At 43.0% G+C, this 19,934-nt stretch overlaps 1 protein-coding gene across 5 annotated transcripts in view; it reads left to right on the forward strand.

Moving 5' to 3' along the window:
• The window catches only part of Rpap2 (RNA polymerase II associated protein 2), an 83,856-nt gene that overhangs the window by 49,831 nt on the left and 14,091 nt on the right, over positions 1–19,934 (forward strand). Inside the window, exon 12 of one of the 5 annotated variants that reach the window (XM_028867383.2) lies at positions 9,449–11,100. The exons of the other annotated variants lie outside the window; for them this stretch is intronic. Within the exon in view, the coding sequence (XP_028723216.1) occupies positions 9,449–9,476 (28 nt within the window). The 3' untranslated portion in view covers positions 9,477–11,100. Of the gene's footprint in view, positions 1–9,448; positions 11,101–19,934 lie in introns of those variants that run through there. 5 annotated transcript variants of the gene reach the window in all.

Genomic DNA, 19,934 nt, shown 5'->3' on the forward strand with positions numbered 1-19,934 from the left:
GCCTGGGCCATTTGTGTCCTCCCCCAGCCCTCAAGCTGGCTTTGAATTTACAGCAGCCCTCCTTCCTCCTCCTCCCAAAGTACTGGGTTACCAGCATGAGCCTGGTGTGAGTGTACACACACACACACACACACACACACACACACACACACACCTACCTTAACCCTAACTGTTCTGGCTAAGAAGAAGGTACTTCAGTTAAAAAAATATAAGTACCACAAATTGGTCCTGATGAGTTATAAAATGTTTTTTAAAAGGACACAAAGTTGGTAGGTAGGGAATAGGGAGGTGGATCTGGGAAGAGTTGGTGGGAGGAGGGTGTCAGTTAACTTTTCTGTTGATGTGATAAAACACCATGACCAGAGCAGCTTATAAAAGGAAGGGTATTGGGCTTCCAGTTTCAGAGGGTTGGAGTCCATCTTGGCAGGCACAGCAGACATGAGGGACGGCAGAGTAAACTGGGAATGGTGTGTGACTTTGACCTCAAAGCCACATCCTCCAAGATACCCAGATACCACCGTATGTGTGTGTGTGTGTGTGTGTGTGTGTGTGTGTGTGTCTGTGTGTGTGTCTGTGTCTGTGTGTCTGTGTGTCTGTGTGTGTACACTCACACCAGGTATGGTGGTTCATGCTGGTAACCCAGTACTTTGGAAGGAGGAGGAAGAAGGGCTGCTATAAATTCAAAGCCAGCCTGGGGGGAGGGGACATAGATGGCCCGGGCTAGCCTGAGCTAGAGTTAATTAAGCCCCTATCTCACAAAAAGCAAAATCAATCTCTTTGTCTCTCTCTTTCTCTCTCTCTCTCTCTCTCTCTCTCTCTCTCTCTCTCTCTCTCTCTCTCTCTGTACAGTTTTGTACACATATTTTTATCTTATTCATTCCTTTCCCCCAAATCTTCCCACCTTCCCTGCCTACCAACTTTGTGTTCTTTTTTATTTTATTTTTTTATTTTTATTAGTTTGTTTGTTTGTTTTGGGGGGTGTTTGAGACAGGGTTTCTCTGTGTAGTTTTGGTGAAGTTTCCTGGATCTCATTCTGTAGACCAGGCTGGCCTCGAACTCACAGAGATCCACCAGGCTCTGCCTCCTGAGTGCTGGGATTAAAGGCATGTGCCACCACTGCCTGACATGTTATTTTTTAAAAAACATTTTATAACTCATCAGAACCAATTTGTGGCCCTTATATTTGTAACTGAAGTACCTTCCTCTTAGCCAGCAGAGAGGCCTGTAGACATTCATTTAGGAGCATGCTCATGGCACAGGGTGTGCATGGAAGACAGGGACAGCTTCTGGAGTCACCTCTCACTTTCCACCTTGTATTTCTGCCATTGTGCCGCTTACTCCAGACTAGCTGACCTGCAGGCTCGGGGCAGGCAGTTCCCGTGGGCTGGGTTACAAATGCGCACTACTGCACCCAACTTTTTAACGCGGGTTCTGGGGCTCTGACTCAGGACAGCAGGCTGGCACATAAGCACCCAGCTATTTCCTTAACCCCAAAACTCAGATACTCTCTTAAAAAATAAATAAATAACACTTTTTAAAATTTCTAATCAAAGCCTACTTTCTACAAAGATTTTTTTTCCTTAGAATTTCCTACATCTTTAGCAATTTTGTAACTTAGTCTTTTATTCATCCATAACTTGCTCGAGTCCCCAAACCATAATCCATGATAAAATTACCAATGTATGAGGCCCCTGTGTTCTGTGTGTGTCTGGCACCACAAAAAAGCAAAACAAGATTCCTCAGCAAAACAAAGCTAAAAAGATGGGTTCTCCAGATTCCCTTTCCAGGCACCAGCAGTTTTGAGGGTGGGGTAGTTAATAGCTGTTGCCCTTACCAATCACGGCCTCAGCTTCAGCAGCCAGCCCCTATTTCCTAATGCTGTCTGCATATCTGACCAGGCTCCCCGAGCTTGCTGGTAGTGTTACCCAGCCTTGGGGTTTGCCACTAGAGAGGAGAGCAGGCAATCACTGTGTGGGTGCCCTGCTGATTCCACTTAGTCACACGGCATTGAAAAGGAGAGAGTGTTGCCCAGGAGCAGGAGTTCTGAAGAAAAGCTGTCTAGACTCATCCACAGCTGCTTCCTAGACCTGCCACAAACAGGATTTAGACATAAAGTTTTAAAGTTACTTACCCAGCCCCCTAAACAAACATACGTACAATATATCACTCCACAGTGATTTACAAAGGACTTGTTTCTTTTGAATTAGAAATATCAGTGGAAAGCATCCCTGCTTCCTTATTAATAGGTAATCCTAAACCCTTAAATGCAAACATCATCAGGGCGTGAGCCATCTGTTAGAAGAAAAACATTTTATTTTATTTGGCTGCCATGGTCTTCTATAATCAAAGTTTTTATCTTCATTTTCCAGTTAATAGCTCTGGAGTAGAAAGCCCATGATGGCATGACCCTCTGTGGTGTGCTTTCTTATCTGCCCTCTGATCTCTCAGAACACTATCACGTAACTAGCCTTACGTACCTATTAGTTTCTTTAGTTTGGTGATTTTATCTTTTACCTAAGGTAAATTTTTGTGTGCATTTTGGTTTTTGAGATAATCCCCCTCTGTGGCCCAGGCTGCCATGCTGACCACAACAGACAGCAGTCCTCTGCCTCAGTCTCCCAGGTACTGGATTATACGAGTGCACCACTACATCCAGCTTACCTAAGATAGAATTAATAGGATTTTAATTTATGTCATTAGCTTTTAGTAAGCCTTATTTTATTAAATGTCAGTTCCGATGCCCAGGAGACAAGGCTTGTACAGCCCTGAACTCAGCTTCGCCCAAATGACTCAGCCTCGTCACTGGGTGTTGTTTCCTTCACTGGAAGTGTGAGGAGTCGGACTGAATTTGGGTTTTTGCTGAGCCGGCACTTGTTTGTAATGAGGCGTAGGAGTCTCACCAGCTGCAGGTGCATACCCCGGCAGCTAAAAACTGGGAGAGGGAGGGGTAGGGACAGACAGAGTCCTGTGAGTTGTGGAGGTGTTCACTACAGTAAAGCCATACTTGAAAAGATGGCCGACATGTCCAGGAGACTGGAAATGTCACCAAAGGCATGTTTTCCTTCCTCTCTCACCCTCCCTCCTTTCCCATCTCTCCCCCACGTTTCTCTCTTTGACTTGAATTCACTGTTACTTGGTAAAGGTTTACTCATCCTCTTCATTTCAGAAATGAAGAACTGGGGCTGGTAGAGTCGCATGTTGGCCTTGGCTGCACAAAGCTGGCTTTGGGTTTAGTGCACACGAACAAACACACACACACACACACACACACACACACACACACACAAATTGAAACTATGATAAACTGTATTTCTGCTTCCACTATTTTATTATTTCTTTAGTGGTTCCAATTCTTTCTCCTTCCACTCCAGACCGGTGATTTGCCCTAAGGAAAATTAAGGCAGCAATCTGAAGTTTGAAGTTTGGCTTATGCATCTGTTAGTATTTAAACCTTGTGACTTTTCTCTCATATTTATGGTTTTTACCTTCCATGCCCTTCTGTTTTCCATGGCCTACAAATCAATCTTCAGGACATAATCATGTAGTCCACCTCTCCCCCCAAAAATGTATAGATATAAACATAAGTCTCTATAAAAATAAGAGACTTTCTACTTATCTAAATATTGTGTTTGGACAATGTGTAAATGGCACTAATTCAGGAAAAATGTCTACAGTCAGTGCAGTGGATTTGAAACGGTGTTCTTACAAAAACAACCTCCACACCGTGGAGTCGCTGTGTGGGTTGCTACTGTCTCATCTCCTGGTGCCGCCCTCTGACTGTAGCTCAGGGAATGTCCTTGAGTAAATCAGATGAATGAATAGAACTCCTGCAAGTTGTTAGACCTCCACAAGCATGGCTTGGCACAAATATGCCCCACACCCCAACAAAAATGCCCTAATAAATTATAATTTTAAAAATAACTAAAGATACATCCACACACATCTAGGTTTATTATTAACTATGCCATAAATGGCTAAGCAGTGACAGTCGGGCAGCGGGCAGCCTGCAGGAGTCAGTTCTCTCCTTACACCATGTGGGTTCCAGGGATTGAACTCAGGTCATCAGGCTTAGCAGCAAGCGCCCTCATAACACTGAGCCAGCTCACCAGCCCTGGGTTTTGGTTTTGGTTTTGTTGTTCTTACGATTACAGAATAAGTGAACACAGAGATCTAGAGAGCTGTGTTTTAATGCAGCCCAGGGTAGCCTCAGTCTTAAGAGTCTACTGCCTTGGTCTCCCAATTGTTGGGGTTGTAGATGTGCCCCCACCACACCTAGCCTTAATAAATTCTTTAATTCAGTGGCCGATTCCAATCGGTAAAACACTGGAAGAACCGTCCAGCCCAGCTGTGGTGGCAGAAGCAGGGTGACCGGCACAGAGGTGCTTATCAGATATCAAGAGGTCCTGATAGAAATGTTCGCCTTAGCACAGAGGCTCCCTTTAATAGTTTTGTGAAGTCCATTTTATTCAGTAGTCTTGCAAATTTAAATGAAGCTATAAAAAGAAAAATTATTATTCCTAAATGTAAAATGCTTGCCAATTTTTCCTTTGTTAACTTTCAAATCTGTTTATTTTGTGTATTATGGAGACTTAAAACTTTAGTAAACAGTAAAATTGTGCTGTTCTTGGAGCTGAAATATAAATATCCCATTCTGTTCCTCTTTATATACGTTCACAGAATGCTAGAGCACATAAGAAGAGGCGAAGGGAGGAGCAAGGCTAGGATCCTTTATTTTTCCCCCTTCTGCTGGTATCGTACCACCGTCCATCTTAAATGCAAGTTTGGGAGTCGGCCGCTGCCATTTTGGAATAATTAGTGTGTTCTGTGCCATAAAAGATCAGGTACATATTGCTTCATACTGGAAATGCACACACATACATAATAAATACATTTATACTAAAATGCAGAGTAGGAGAGATTTAATAGTAACAGTTTTAGAAAGAGGCTTAGGTTAGTTTTGTTAACTTAGTTAAGGGCATGGGGGAGGAATCATTAAAAATTAATTATTTGGACCAGGTGTGATGGCACGTGCCTTTAATCCAGCACTTGGGAGGCAGAGACAGGCGGATCTCAGTGAATTCAAGGCCGACCTGGTCTACAAAGTGAGTTCCAGGACAGCAAGAACTACACAGAGAAACCCTGTCTTGAAAAAAACCAAACCAAAACAAAAACAAAACAAATTAGTAATTTGAAGCTGAGAGTGGTGTATAAATGATGGAGCACAGTGGCAAAGAAATGGGATTGTGGACATAAGCAGAGAGGGTGGCTTGAGTGGGAGAGCAGTACCAGCTGTTCTAGTCAGGTAGAAAACAGTGAAGAACACCGTGACGGTTGCGTAGGTTTGTAAACAGAAGACAGAGATTTTTAATAGGACACTTTGTTTTGGTGAGCTGGGATGAGAGGCTGTTGAGGTGGAGTCTGGATGAAATGTCTTAACAGTGGTCCTCGAGATCCAGAAAAGGAGCTGGCCACGAATGACAGGAGATTAACATATATTATCTTGATGAGGCCAATGATCATGGATTTGTAGTGCTATCAACCAGCGTTCCTTTCTCCCCAGCCCTCACTCCTAAACTCCACCCTAGAAGTTCCCAGTCACCCTGTGGTGTGGAAAAAAACAGTATTGATCTTGGTTTGCAGTTTTGCTGCATAGGATAGCTAAGATAAGGGGACAGAGATTCAGAAAGTAATAACAAGATTGGGTCCAGAAAGAGACCAAGGAGCTGGGGAGGTGACTCCATGGGTAAAAGCATTTTTGTGCAAGCATTAGAACCTGAGTTTGAATCTCCAGCACCCATGTAAAAAGCTTGATTTAAACTGTGTCTGTAACACCAGGGTTCTTACAAGGATATGGGAGGACGGAATTCCTGGAAGCTGACAGGCCAGCACACTCTGAGAAAACAGAGAGATGCTGTCTCAAAACAAGATGGAAAGCAAGGACCAACACCTGGGGTTGTCCTCGGACTCTACGTGAGCACTGCGTGCACACATACATTGTACACATATTCTCTCATGCACAAGCATGCACACACATGCATTCTCACACATGTGCATACACACATGTACACACAAAGAACTTACAGCAAATGTATTTGGGGTGGAGTTACTTCAGGAACAAAATTGTTCTTCTCAGCCCAGTGTTTCACGTGTCCTCATCCCAAAATTGTGTCTCCTTCCCTGACATCTCTCCCACAGTACAGATGAGATTGTTTTGTTGATCATCTCTAGTTGAATGTCCCTTGGGCACTTGAGACTCAAAATGGAGATCCAACATGTCTTCCCTTTCAGATGACCCCTGTTTCTTTTGTGTCTTCCTAATTATCCGGCATTGAAAACTGACTTGTCAGCCAGGCACAGTGGTCAAGTCTTTAACCCTAGAACTAGAGAGGCTGAGGCAGAAGAATTGCTAAGAGTTCAAAGCCAGCCCTGACTACAATGAGACCTTATCTAAAAAGCTGGGGTTGCGGATTGCTTTTTTCTCTTGATATGATGGCTGTTCTTGGCCAACAATTTGACCACATCTGAAATTAACTAACACCCAAGTGGCTGGGTATACCTGTGAAGGATTTTTCCTAATTAAATCATTTGAAGTGTAAAGACCCACCCTTTTTTTTTTTTTCAAGACAGGTTTCCTCTGTGTAGCCTTGGCTATCTTGAAACTCACTCTGTAGACCAGGCTGGCCTTAAACTCAGAGATCTGCCTGCCTCTTCCTCCCCAGTTCTGGGATCAAAGGCATGTATGCCACCACTTCCCAGCTGGGAAGACCCACCTTTAATCTGGATCTTTTGAGGTAGAAAGATCCACCTTTAATCTGAGTCACACCTTCTGCTAGCAGCCTATATAAAGACCTGGAAAAAGGAAGTTCTTGAATTTTGCCTGCTTGCCCTCACTCTCTCCAGCAACTCCATTTATTCACTGGTGTTGGAGCCTACTTCTTTGGGATTCTGAAGTATACTGGAGACCAAATGAGACATTGAACCTCATGGACTGAACCATTCCTGGGTTCTTGGGCCTTCTTGGTAGACAGCCATTGTTGGACTAGCTGGACTAGTCTGTGAACCATTCCAGTAAATCCCCAACATAAATGGATGGATGGATGGATGGATGGATGGATGGATGGATGGATGGATGGATGGATAGATAGATAGATAGATAGATAGATAGATAGATAGATAGATAGATAGATAGATAGATAGATTCTATAAGTTCTGTTCCTCCTGATAAGCCTGACTAATACACTTGCCCTTTTCTTTTTCTTTTTCTTTTCTTTCTTTCTTTTTTTTTTTTTTTTTAATTTCCCGGAGCTGTGTCAGGGGCCCTTTACTTTTCATATCTGATTACTCCGTCTGTCATTTTTGCTTTATTTTGAGTTAGGTTATCACTGTGAAACCCTGGTTGATATGGAACTTGCTGTACAGACTAAGCTGGCCTCAGACTCACAAATGACTAGCCACTTGCCTCTGCCTCCCAAGTGCTGGGGTTAGAAGCTACAGTTTGTTTTATGTGATGTTTTCTCCAGTCCACTGCTACTAAAGTGCATCAGCCCAGAATGCCTTCTTAAACAGGTCTGCTTGCTGTGTCTCATGCATCCACCTAGCTATTATATTCTCCTCACTAACGTTTAAATCCTGATTGGGATAGAGGGGTTTTTTTATTATTTTTATTTATGTGTGTCTGTGTGTGTGGACACATGTGTGAGTGAAGCCAGAAGAGGGCATCAGAGCCCCTGGGGCTGAAATTACAGGCAGCTATAAACTGCCCAATGTGGATGCTGGGAACAGAACTTAGGAGCGCTGAAAGAGCAAGCAGTACATGCTCTTAACCACTGAGCCATGTCCTGGATAGAGAGATTAAAACAACAACAGCAACAAAGTGGGAGGACGACAAAAGAAACCCACCAGATACAACCTTTGCAATCATTAATACACAGCTGTCGTTACCTGCTGTGACCCACACAAGGACCAGCCATCAACAATCAGACATGGAAGCAGGAGGGGTTCACAGGGCTCACTCCTTTACCTCTGAACTGCTGACTACTCAAGCCTCCGGGAGAGGGGAAATCACAGTCTTTAGTTGTGTGCCTAAGCCCCCCAGGCTCCAACAGATAACATGGTCACACAAGATGGCCTGAGCTAATTAAACTCAGCAAATCACAAAATAAAATGAATAGACATGAACAGGAGAGGGGTTGTAGGAAGGGTGGGGTGGGTAGAGAGGTGGTAGAGCGGTGGGGATGAGAATAGGCAGCATGCACTGTGTACATGTGCAAAATTTCTAAGAACAAATTAATTTTTTTAAAGTATCTAGTGAGTTCCCAAATCCATCCACATAACTTGTAAGGTGGCCTCATCTTCATAGCTAACATTTCTCTATTGGGGCCATCACCATGTCCACAGATTGGTGGTGCTGTGGCTTATGAGCAAAATGAGTTTCCTTGTTGTGTATGTCTGACATTGGAAGCTCTGTCACTACCTCACCTCTTTTATGTAGTCACTTATGAATAAGACCTGCAAAAAAGATTCCCTTTCCTGTTGAGTTTCTCTCAGCATAGTGAATATCCAGAATGTAGTAACGCTTCGCCCACAGCTTCAGCGTGATCACATTTAACCAGTTTACTCAATTCAAAAATGTAGGATATGGATGTCTGTGCCTAGAGTTCCAGCTCCTCAGGCCAGGACCAGAGAACGTGAGCCTGAGAGTTCAAGACCAGCTCAGGAAACACCACAAGATCCAGTTTTAAAAATCAAGGGACCTTTGAATTATTGTTTCTATATCCTGGCTGCCCACTAAAATCACATCAGGAACTTTAAAAAATATGTTTACTGATGACTGATTCACAAGTTTTGCTTCAATGGTCTTTGTAAGACCTAACAGAAGTTTTGTTTATAGTTTCCTAAGAGGCTAATTGTACACAGAGAACCAAGAACCAGTGTCTTAACTGGTTTATTGAGGTGCTGAGTAGAAAGGTACCTTCTCAGTTGCTTGAGCTGTGTCCACCAGGCAGCTGAGGCAGAGGCACACAGTGGAAGGGGTGTTTACTTTGTAATGGCAGACCTCATGCTTTATTTGAAGAGCATACACAATGGCCTTTGAAAATCATGAGACCTGCTCGGTTCTTAAAATGAATCAGATGTGTGAGCTGCTGTGGTCTCGCGGTTAGAAGTGCAGACTGTGGGTGTTTCTGGGCTCTTTGCTCATCTGTTACTGACTTGTTAATTACATGACCTTAAGAGAGTTGCTTGGGCCTCATCTTGGAGTTAACACCTGCTGCAGCTTCACAGAAAGACCAAGAAGTTGTCTCATTTAAAAAAAAAAAAATCTTTTTAGAAAGCTGTAAATCACTGACTTGTGTTTGGATCCCCCACAAGGGGGCCAAGTAGACCAGAGGGCTGGGGTGTCTGAACGTGAAACTCAGCTCTGACCTCCTGGTATTTGTTTCCTTGGCAGGGGTCAACAAAACAGAAAACTACCATGAAGTAGTTGCCCCAGCACATGCCCACGCCTGTGTCATCGTATAGGAAGGGGGAGGCTATGCAGCATGGTGGCTTTTCGGACTTTTAGTTCAACTGATTATTGTTTTATTGAAGAAATCAGATCCATAGGCCTGATTTGTAGCTGCCCCTGGAGTTGGACTTTCTGCCTTTTGTCCAAGAAACCACAGGGTAAAGAAAGTTCATTTTAAATATGAAACTTGAAATTTGAAATTCTGATTGTTTACATCCTGAAGAGCCCTTAAATATACAGGCAGAATTCAGAATTCCTTTTGAAAATATATACCCTTTTTTTTTTCATTTTTGAAAAAGACATTTTGCATTATATCTAGGGTTTGTGTGAATCCTCAACTTTCTGAAGATAGACGACATCTTGAGCTTTTGTGTTACTAATCACAGGTTGCTGATGTTTCATTTTTGAGTGTGAGCGTAGGGTGGTAAAGAGAGGAATTCTGGTTTAATCCTCTGTCATTTAGTTCTTCTGGAGAGAAGGATAAATCCTAGCTCAGTATATAGAGCAGCAAAATAGACTGAATCACATTTGAGAAAAATCGGTGGTGTAACCTCATAAAATAACACCACAGTTAAACTTTTTAGATTTTCACCTGCACTGTTCTTAATGACGTGCTTCAGCCGAGCGCGGTGGTGCACGCCTGTAACCCCAGCACTCAAGAGGCCGAGGCAAGAGACTGGCCTTCGTAGTGAGACCCTATCTCATTTTAAAATGTAGATAAACCTCTGAAAAACAAAACTGTCTTGTCTGTCCCAACAGGTTTGCTTCTGTTTGACTGTAATCCCATAGACTGTCAGGTATTATGTTTGTTACGTGGTACTTTAAAATAGGGCCCCATCTGATAGCCCTGCCTCCAAAGTGCCGGGATTCTGAATGTGAGCCTCCACTCCAGGCTTCATGTGTCTCCCGACACTGTCTGCGAACACTGACGGCTTTCTCTGTACCTCCTCCTCCCTGGCTCTAACTTACAGAGAATAAGAGGGGCGAGGGTTTGGAGTTTTTCTTGAAAAAGCCCAGTGTTATCGTTTAACAGTCACTGTGTCCATGGCCTTTATGCATAGTGAGCAGCAGAATGGGTTCCCTCCCTGCAGCAGAACTCTGTATGAACTCAGTAATTTCTCAAATCTGATAGGTAAAAAAGTGTGGCTTTTTGCTTCCTGTCCCTTCCTCCACCCCTAAACCATACAGCATTGTGCTTTCTGGTGACATTTACTCACACAGAGCTTCTCACAGCTCTCTCTTCACTTAGATCACCCCGTGTGTGAGGGACCTGTGCTGTCCAGTGCCATTTTAGTCAGGCTGCCTGACTCAGAGCACTTCCTAGGAGAGAATGCCCCTGCTTCAGATCAGTGTTGAGGGTGCAGTTCTGGGATATCTCCGATGCATGTGCCCATAGATATTTGGGAAGTGCTAATTCAGACTGCTGGATGTCTGGTGTCCTCGGAGTGCCTGAGTGGAGGCCCCAGTGCTTTAACCTGGTGCAGTGACCAAGGCAGTAGGGATCAGAATGGCGAAAGCCACTGAAAAATCCAAGTTCAGTACCGGCTTTCTTTGCCCGACAGATGGATTTTGTAGCATTGAATCTGTTGTTTAGTTCTAATAAACCAAAATTTGAACTCTTTATATGGCTCTCTCTGGTGATAAGAAACAAACCCAAGACCTGTGGGTAATTTCTGAGGTTTAACCAGCAGTTTTCAGAGCTCTGAATCCTTGAACACAAGGCTTTATGAAATCCCTCCGTTGTCATGCCCAGACTCTGAAACTCGTCCTGCTCCTCCTGGCCCTGTTGACCAGATGTTGTCGTTCCAGCCTGACGGTGCCCTCCTTTGATGTGTAACATATGTGGAGCAGCAGGCCGGAGGGCTTATCACTGAGGTGCTGCTTCACACTTGGCCTTGCTTTTGTTGTCAGGCCGTTTGCCGCAGGGTGAATACGCCATAGATGCCTGTTTTCAGCATTGAGATTTGAAGCCCCGAGTTTCCATGAGAAGTCTCTCTCTCACATGTGATTCTGTGTTACAGAGCATGAGCAGTCTCTCTCTCACATGTGAGTCCGTGTTACAGAGCATGAGCAGTCTCTCTCTCACATGTGAGTCTGTGTTACAGAGCATGAGAAGTCTCTCTCTCACATGTGATTCTATGTTACAGAGCACTACCCTCTGGTATGGAACTGTGAATCAGTCACCTCTGCTCTCATTCACACTTAGACAAATTTAAGCATTAAATTTTTAAAAATTCACTGCCATCCACATTCTCTATCAATGATTTTAAAGATATTTCATAGAGAAACACATTGTTAAATATCAACTTGGTGTGTTGCTATCGCTTAATTAACTCTGAGTTATTTAAAAGTTTAGGGATTAAAATAGAGACTCTAGTCTCTTTCAGTGTATGGCAGGTTGGTTTTAATGAAAAGATTGAACAGGATAATGTCATCTGAGGATAGAGCACACTCCTATAATCTCACCCTTGGAAGGCTAAGGGAGGAAGATCAGGAGCCCTGGAATTCAAAACCAGCCTGGACAACATAGCCTATCTCAAAGTTTATGGCAGTCTGTTTTACAAAAGGGGGTTAAGTATTTGGTAAGATCCTTCAGGTATACTTCAAAGAAAACTTAGAAGTAAAAGATTTCATAGTGTAGTCTTTGGGTTCATGATATATTTTTGCAGTAATAGATTTAGACAATATTTGTATCCTGGGACACTATTTCACTACATTTAGAAACTTGATGGGAGTATAGGAAAGAACATGGGTTATACAGAGTAGTTACATGGCATCCCAACACTTTGGGAGGCAGAGGCAGGCGGATCTCTGTGAGTTCGAGGCCAGCCTGGTCTACAGATTGACTTCCAGGGCAGCCAGGGCTACATAGTGAGACCTTGTTTTGGAAAAGGAGAGGTGGGGGACGAGAGGCTGGGGCTGGGGCTAGAAACTGGTAGAGTGTTTATCTAGAATAAGTGAAGTCCTATGCTTAACCCCAACCCACAAAAACGAGCATTTGTTTGCCCTCAAATGTCAGAAGAAGACGTCCGAGCCCTGGAATAGAGTTACAGATGTCTGTGGATCACATGTAGGCACTGGGAACCAAACCTGGGTCCTCGGCACGAACAAGAGCCATCTCTTTAGCACCCAAAAGACCTTTTTTTAAGTGTTTTTAAAAAAAAAGAAAGAGAGAGAGACTTTGAATTCCACCACAGTGCTGGTCATAAGTGCCCTGTAGCCCCAGCTCAATTATAGAGGCAAGAAGAGAATCAATTGAGCTTGGGAGTTTGGGTCTAGCCTGAGCAACATAGTCAGTTCATGGCTGTTGTTCTTGTTGGAGCCAACTGGTTGTTTGGTTGGCTGGTTTTAGGACAGGAAGTAATTTTTTTGTTGTTGTTTTTGTTTTTGTTTTTCGAGACAGGGTTTCTATGTGTAGTTTTGGTGCTTTTCCTGGAACTCGCTCTGTAGACCAGGCTGGCCTCAAACTCACAGAGATCCGCCTGGCTCTGCCTCCAGCGTGCTGGGATGAAAGGCGTGCGCCGCCGCCGCCGCCGCCGCCGCCACCGCTCCAGGCAGGAAGTAAATTAAAAGCTGCAGAGTAAGCCTACCCAGTGACACTCAGCACTGTTTCTTTCCTCTTGGCAGAATCTGTGCTTCCCATGTAACCGTTCTGGCAGGAACAGAGGTATTCTAGGGACAGCTGCCCCCTGCCTGTGTTTGCCAGGAACTTTATGCTGGGAAAAGGGAAAAGGTTTAACCCTCGCGCCAGCCCGAAGAGGAGCTCATCTCCTAGAAAGAGAGCTCACATAGTTTTGATGACTTTGGCTGGACCCCCTTACAGGAAATACTGGAGCCAGGACATGGGCTGGTAATGGCTGATTACACCTAGACCAGGATTGCCTAGTCATGCATACTTCTTGCCTTCTGTTCAGACTTAAACCTCATGTCAGGACTTAGAGGGCCAGAAGTGTAACTAGATTTCTTTATTTGTTCCTCTTCCCAAAGTGACCTTCCCCTCATCTCATGAGTCTTTGTGGAAGGGGCCTGTGGAGGATGGGGTCAGAGCCACTCTTGTAGGGCTGCTGGGGCCCAGGCTCTGGCCCTGACGACTCTGAAAACACAGAATCCCAAGACAGAAGTGAGAGGGAAAGAACAGGAGTAAGGTGGAAGTTCCCATGTAGTACTCGGTCCCCTGATGCATTGAAAACTCATTTTAAATCCCTGGCTGGTGCTCTGGAATATTCTGGCAGGAAGATGCAGCTGTATGTAAGCAAAAAGAAATAATCAAAAACCGCCCTCCATCTTTTCCTCTAATAGTGAAAAGGGGAATGTTACGATAAAGAGAAAAGCCTTGCAGCAATACAACAAACCCTGGTAAGCTACCTTCAGTTAGTAGTTACTGGTTTGCTGCCGTGGGACAGATGTCAAAATACAGTCAAGATAAAGGAGGTCACAGCCCAGTGATGCTTTTCAAATGGGAGAGAGATAAGTGCACAGATAACAGAGTAAGAGACCGGAAGGGCAGTGGAGAGGAGTAAGGTGATGGGGAGGATGAGGGAGACTGCCTGCAGTGGGAGGAGGCCCGCAGCTCATACAGTAATCTCTCAGAAGGCTTACTATTAATTACACACTGTTAGCCTATGGCTCAGGCTTATCATTATCTAGCTCTTACAATTTAATTCAACCCATTTCTATAAATCTATGTTTTGCCACATGGCTTCCTGGCATTCCCTATGTTCCATTGCATCTTGCTCCCCGGTAGCGCTCAGCATCTCCTCCGACTCCACCTTTCTTCTCCCTGTATCTTTGCTTGTGTTTCCCTCCTGGCTATAACCTGTCTTGCCATAGGCCAAGCAGCTTCTCTATTAACCAATGGGAGCAACATCCCACAGAACTTCCGCTTTTCTGTCTAATCAAGAAGGAAGGTTTTCATTTTAACATAGTAAAATTACATATAACAGAACAGTTATCAAGCAGGAATTACAGTTACAATATCTAGTTTATTTGTATTTGGCAAAATTAAAGAAAATACTCTATCATCTATCCTATATTTGTGAGTCTAAAGTTTCATATCTAATTTACCTTTTACTCAAGGAAAACTATTATTGTAACTATCTTGTCCTCAACTCCATCAAAGACCCCAGAAGGATATTATTTAAGTAAACAGGAAGTGCATTGTAAGCAACTCCTAAAATTCTAGAAATGACAGAGACATCTGGCTGCCTGAACAGTCACCCAAAGTTCCTATGTAATGTTGGGGTATCCATCTTCAGCCTACAGGCCTAGAGTATCTGGCAGAATTTTCAGTGAAGCAGGAAATGTGAAGGACCATTCCACCTATTGGCAAAGTTCATCAGTCCCTTTTTTTCTGTGTCCTGCAGAATGTCTGGCAGTTTCTTCTGCGAAGCAGGAACCTGAAAGACCATTTCACCTTGTTTTAGCAAAGTTCAGTGGTCACTTTCTATGGGTCCTGCATGTCCAGTTTATACAACATATTGTCAAGCAGTCCAGGCAAGCACAGTTTCTTGCCCAAATGGCTGGCCTTTTCCATACTGTAAGCAAACTCCGTATCAAGTTACTTCAGTGTCCATCATCTCTGAAGTAAATTGGTGCTGCCAAGAGCAGACATGTCTTACTGTCCATAAAAGACTACGTTATTTTAAATGCCATATTCTGTAGATCTTTGAATTGTTTGAAGATTATCTATCCATCTGAAATATATCTCTACATATCTATAAAATCTAACTAACATGACTGTAAGTTTGACTATTATAGATGACTGCTAACTTGTATTTCTTAACTATATATTACATTTTTAAATGAGCTGCATAAACCTAATTCCTTAAACAAGAGTATAAATATACATATAACAAAATTAGCCTTAAATTTGTATCAATAACCCAAAATCTATACTAATATAAAGTATGTTGATATATTTTTGAGATATATATATATATATATATATATATATATATATTTCTCATCTTCTATGGAAACAAAAGCAGAACCTCTTTTCCAAAGCAACACATCCTTAGACCCAAATTTTGAAGTCAAGATACTTTTAAGGTATATGTTGGTTTAACTTAGCAGCCCCTAAAATCAAATGTCTCTCTGCAGTTAAAAATCCCAAACACCACACAATAATAGACAGTATCCAGACTCTGTGTATATTCCATCTGTATGTGGCCTTTTTTAAATTACTCTTTCTTTTTAAAGATTTTCTCTACCCTTCTCTCTCTCAAGCCTATGTGTATTTTTAAACACACTAACCCATTTATAGGTTTTTTTCCATCTGAATCTGTCTTATTGTGAATCTGTAATCATTTTCTGATCATTGCTTTAAACTGCAATGTGACTAAAGTGGCAGCCCTGGCTGCTGGCTCTGCCCTGCTCAGCTTTTCAACATGGCTCAGGTACTGAGTCTCGTTCACCCTCCCAGTTCTAGGAAGCAATAGTAAGTAGCACATAGCTGTGTTTTTAAGCCTGCAGCTGTGTTCTCAGTCCCACACTCAGTGCCCGGGAGAAGCCTCTTTGTACCATGGCCTGTGGGAGAGACTGTGGAAATCCGCCACACCACTTAGCTCATGGCGACTGGTGGCCAGGTCCATCTTGCAGGCAGTTGTTAGGAGAAGCATCTCTGTGCTGCTGCTGGCATGAGACTGTGAGACTAGGAAGCCCAATGTGGCTTCATTTCTGCGTGTTCAGAATCTTTTTTAAGCTTTCTCAGGTCTATGTGGATCAGTGCCTGATGGTGAGCACCAAATGTAGCCAGAAGTTTTCCTGTGTCTTGCCCAGCCTGCAGCAGTTTATAATAATCACTCAGAAGGCTTAATATTAATTACAAACTGTTTGGCCTATGGCTCAGGCTTATCATTAACTAGCTCTTACAACTTAATTCAACCCATTTCTATTAATCTGTGTATTGCACATGGCCGTGGCGTTACCAGTCTGATGGCATCTTGTTGTTCTTTGGGTGGCAGGCAGGCATCTCCTCAACTCCACCCTTCGTCATCTCTGTCTTCAGTTTGAATGTCACCATCAACCAAGCAGCTTTATTTATCAACCAATGAGAGCAACACATTCATTCACAGCATTCAGAAAGACCATCCCACAGCAGAGGAAGGTATTTAAACCAAATGAAGCCATAGGAAAGAGCCCACTGTGCAGAGCTCTGGGAGAAGAAACCCCAGAGATGAGATAAACTTAACCTTGGCGCAGAGGCGGATTGGTCAATACAGCTGAAATGAAGTGAGCCCGGGAAAATTCTCACACAGGTGGAAGGTTTTATGAGATCATTTTGATTTCTAAGGCACCTTTCCCAGACCAGGATCCAAATAACCTAAAGCCAGATAGCTTATTTGGATTTCTTTTTTATTGCTGGCACCATAATCAGTAGAGCTATAAGCAGTATATTAATTACAAAGTTCCTTGTTTTTTATTAACATGGGAGCTGGCTGTAGTGGTTCATGCTTGTAATCCCAGCATTCCAGAGGTGGAGGCAGAAAGATCACAAGTTCAAAGACAGCCTAGTGAGTTGCAGACCAGAGATCCTCCTGCCTTTGCCTCCCCAGGGCTGGAATTAAAGGCATACGCCACCACCGCCCAGCAATAATTGCCAAATTAAGATAATAAACCATGGGTGGTAGTGGCGCACGCCTTTAATCCCAGCACTTGGGAGGCAGAGGTAGGCAGATCTCTGAGTTCCAGGCCAGCCTGGGCTACCAAGTGAGTTCCAGGAAAGGCGCAAAGCTACACAGAGAAACCCTGTCTCGAAAAACCAAAAAAAAAAAAAAAAAAAAAAAAAAGATAATAAACCTGTGGGGAATGGGAAGATGGATGAGAAAAATGTGATGTTTGTTTTTCCCTGGCCGGGTGCCTTAGACAAACTTTATATAGCTAATAGCACATTCTTCCATATAATTTGAAATATACACTCATATGGTAAAAACAAGGGGGAAGTTCCAAAGTTAGAATGCTCTTCAAAGTTGTTATTAAAGGGAGTGGTGTGATCAGATCTGTGAGAGAGGGTTGTGACAACAGATGTAGTGACTGAGGGAGAAACCACTGACATAGACGGAGCAGTCGCCCGAGAAGGGGCACTGGCCTGAAGTGAGCTGGGACAGTGAGAAGGGAGTGGATGAAGGAGATTTAAGAAGCACTTCAGGGACTCCGCAGGATGGCATCTCCCTGGACCTGAATCATTCCGGGTAGGAGTTAAGGATGGCTGAGGAGGAGGGGGAGTGCAGCCAGGTGGTGGGTGCTACCTAACCTGCACCACACCCTGGGTTCAGTCCCCGCACTGCGGTTGGTGTGTGCAGAGCCCCGAGATCAGTGCCCTGACCCTCCGTCCCTTCAGACAGAGGACTGGGCCTTCAGGTACCAGAATGCTGTGGTGGAAGAAATCAGAGGCTCAGGTTTGAAAATGATGCATTTGTATACCTACCTCTAGGGCAGCCTAGGGGAGAAAAATCTGAGGAGGTTTTACTGGGTAGTCGGAGCCATGGGATGTGGTGTGATAGAAAGAGAAAAGGACCAGGATGAGACTTGAGTTTATGATTAATGAGCTACTGAGAAAAGAAAAACCCAAAGGAGAATTCTGGAAAGAAAGAAAATGTTGTCACGTGCAGCACACTCAGCCAGGAAGAGAACGGAAAAAGACTGTTGTTGACTAGGAACACAACAGTTCCAGTAGTTCAGTCTCAGTCGGTGAGCCTGCAAGCACATAAACACACAGGTACTATGTTGCTCAGTCCTTTGTGGTTTACAAGCACATAAGCACACAGGCACTGTGTTGCTCAGTCCTTTGTAGTTTACAAGACTCTGGATAGAACTCTGTCTCGGCCTCAGTGCAGTATCCTCCCACACAGGCTCTCCAGTCCAGTCTACGAACCCCACAGCTTCTGGGCACTTCTCCACGGTAGCTGTAGCAAACTCTTGTCATTAACCCAAACCGAAACAATCTGCTAAAACGTTCCAGTCTTAACTGATTGATCAAAAGAGCTCACAGAGCCTCTTGCTAAAGATGACTGGAAAATTTAGAAGGTGCCTGACAGGTTGGAAGTATGAGTCAGTTGCTGCTACTTAATAACACATATTCAAGGAATTGTTAACACATGCAACTTAACTATATTGGTCCATTTGTCATCTAAATGTGAGTTACTTTGGAAATACAACAAATCATAATTCTCTTGACTCGTGTATAAAATTATGCATTTAAGTCATATTTCCAGGGTTGGCATCTTTATGTATTACTTTTTTAAAACTTGTCAAAACCATCCTGTCCTTTTTGCCTTCAAATGCCTGTTCTCTAGAGAGGATAGATGACTCTTTAAAAGTAACCCACTGGGCACACAGAAGCTGGTAGAGTATATGTATTCATTTACACCCCACCTTAGTTTCAAAAATAATTTTAGTAACTAACAACACTTAGAAGGTCCATACTATGTAGTCTTGTAATCATTTTCATTTCTATTACAAACTGGGGTGGGGAAGAAATATTTTCCGAGGACAAATGTAAGGGGATAAATAAGATTAAAGGAATTGTCTTTGGCTAACTTTCTAGGAGTATAATTATGCAGCACAGTTAAAGCTCAAAGTTAGAACAGGCAGGAAATCTTCGCTCTAGTGCCTGAGGAATGATATCTGTTCCATGACTTGTTACAGGAACCTCCACGCCCCACATTGACATTCCTGTCACTAACAGACCTTGTGTGAGTCCCCCATCAACATGTCCTTCTGCCTACCAACCTCTTACAACTTATTGTCTCTAAATATATGCTACCACACTTTATATTTTTTGTCTAATTGCTCTTGCCAAAACTTGTGTAAGTGCATTGAATATATTATCAATGAGAATAGGCACCCCTGTCTCATCTTGTTCTTAAGAGGAAAGAACTTCAGTTTTTAGCTTTTATTATGTTGAAATAGCTTTTTCTATACCTGTTTGGTATTTTTATTATGAAGGGATATTGCATTTCATCAAATGCTATTTTTTTCTGTTGAAATAGTTTTTATCCTTCATTCTGTTGATGTGATGTTTTATCTACTAATTTGAGTGTATTAGATCATCTTTGCATCCATAGCATAAAACTGAATCATGGTGAATGATCTTGATATTGTATTTGTTAAATATTTTTGAGAATTCTTGCATGTTAATGATATTGATAAACACCTTATCCCATATATTTTGCTTACAGGATAAGGGTGATCTCTGAGTGAACTTGAAAGGATCCCTTCCCTTTCAATTCTGTAAAGTTGTTGGTTTTCGTTCCTTAACAGATTCATAAAATTCAATAGCGAAGCCATCTATTCCTAGGCTTTTCTGTTAGGAAGCATATTACTAATTCATATTTATTATGGGACTTGCTATTGGTTTATTCAGTATTGTAGAATATTATTTCAAGGTGTGTTACTTTTGTTTATGCTCTGGAACGTTTCTTTAATGATG

This window comes from Peromyscus leucopus, chromosome 10 (genome assembly GCF_004664715.2).
Source record: "Peromyscus leucopus breed LL Stock chromosome 10, UCI_PerLeu_2.1, whole genome shotgun sequence".
NCBI classification, from domain to species: Eukaryota; Metazoa; Chordata; class Mammalia; order Rodentia; family Cricetidae; genus Peromyscus; species Peromyscus leucopus.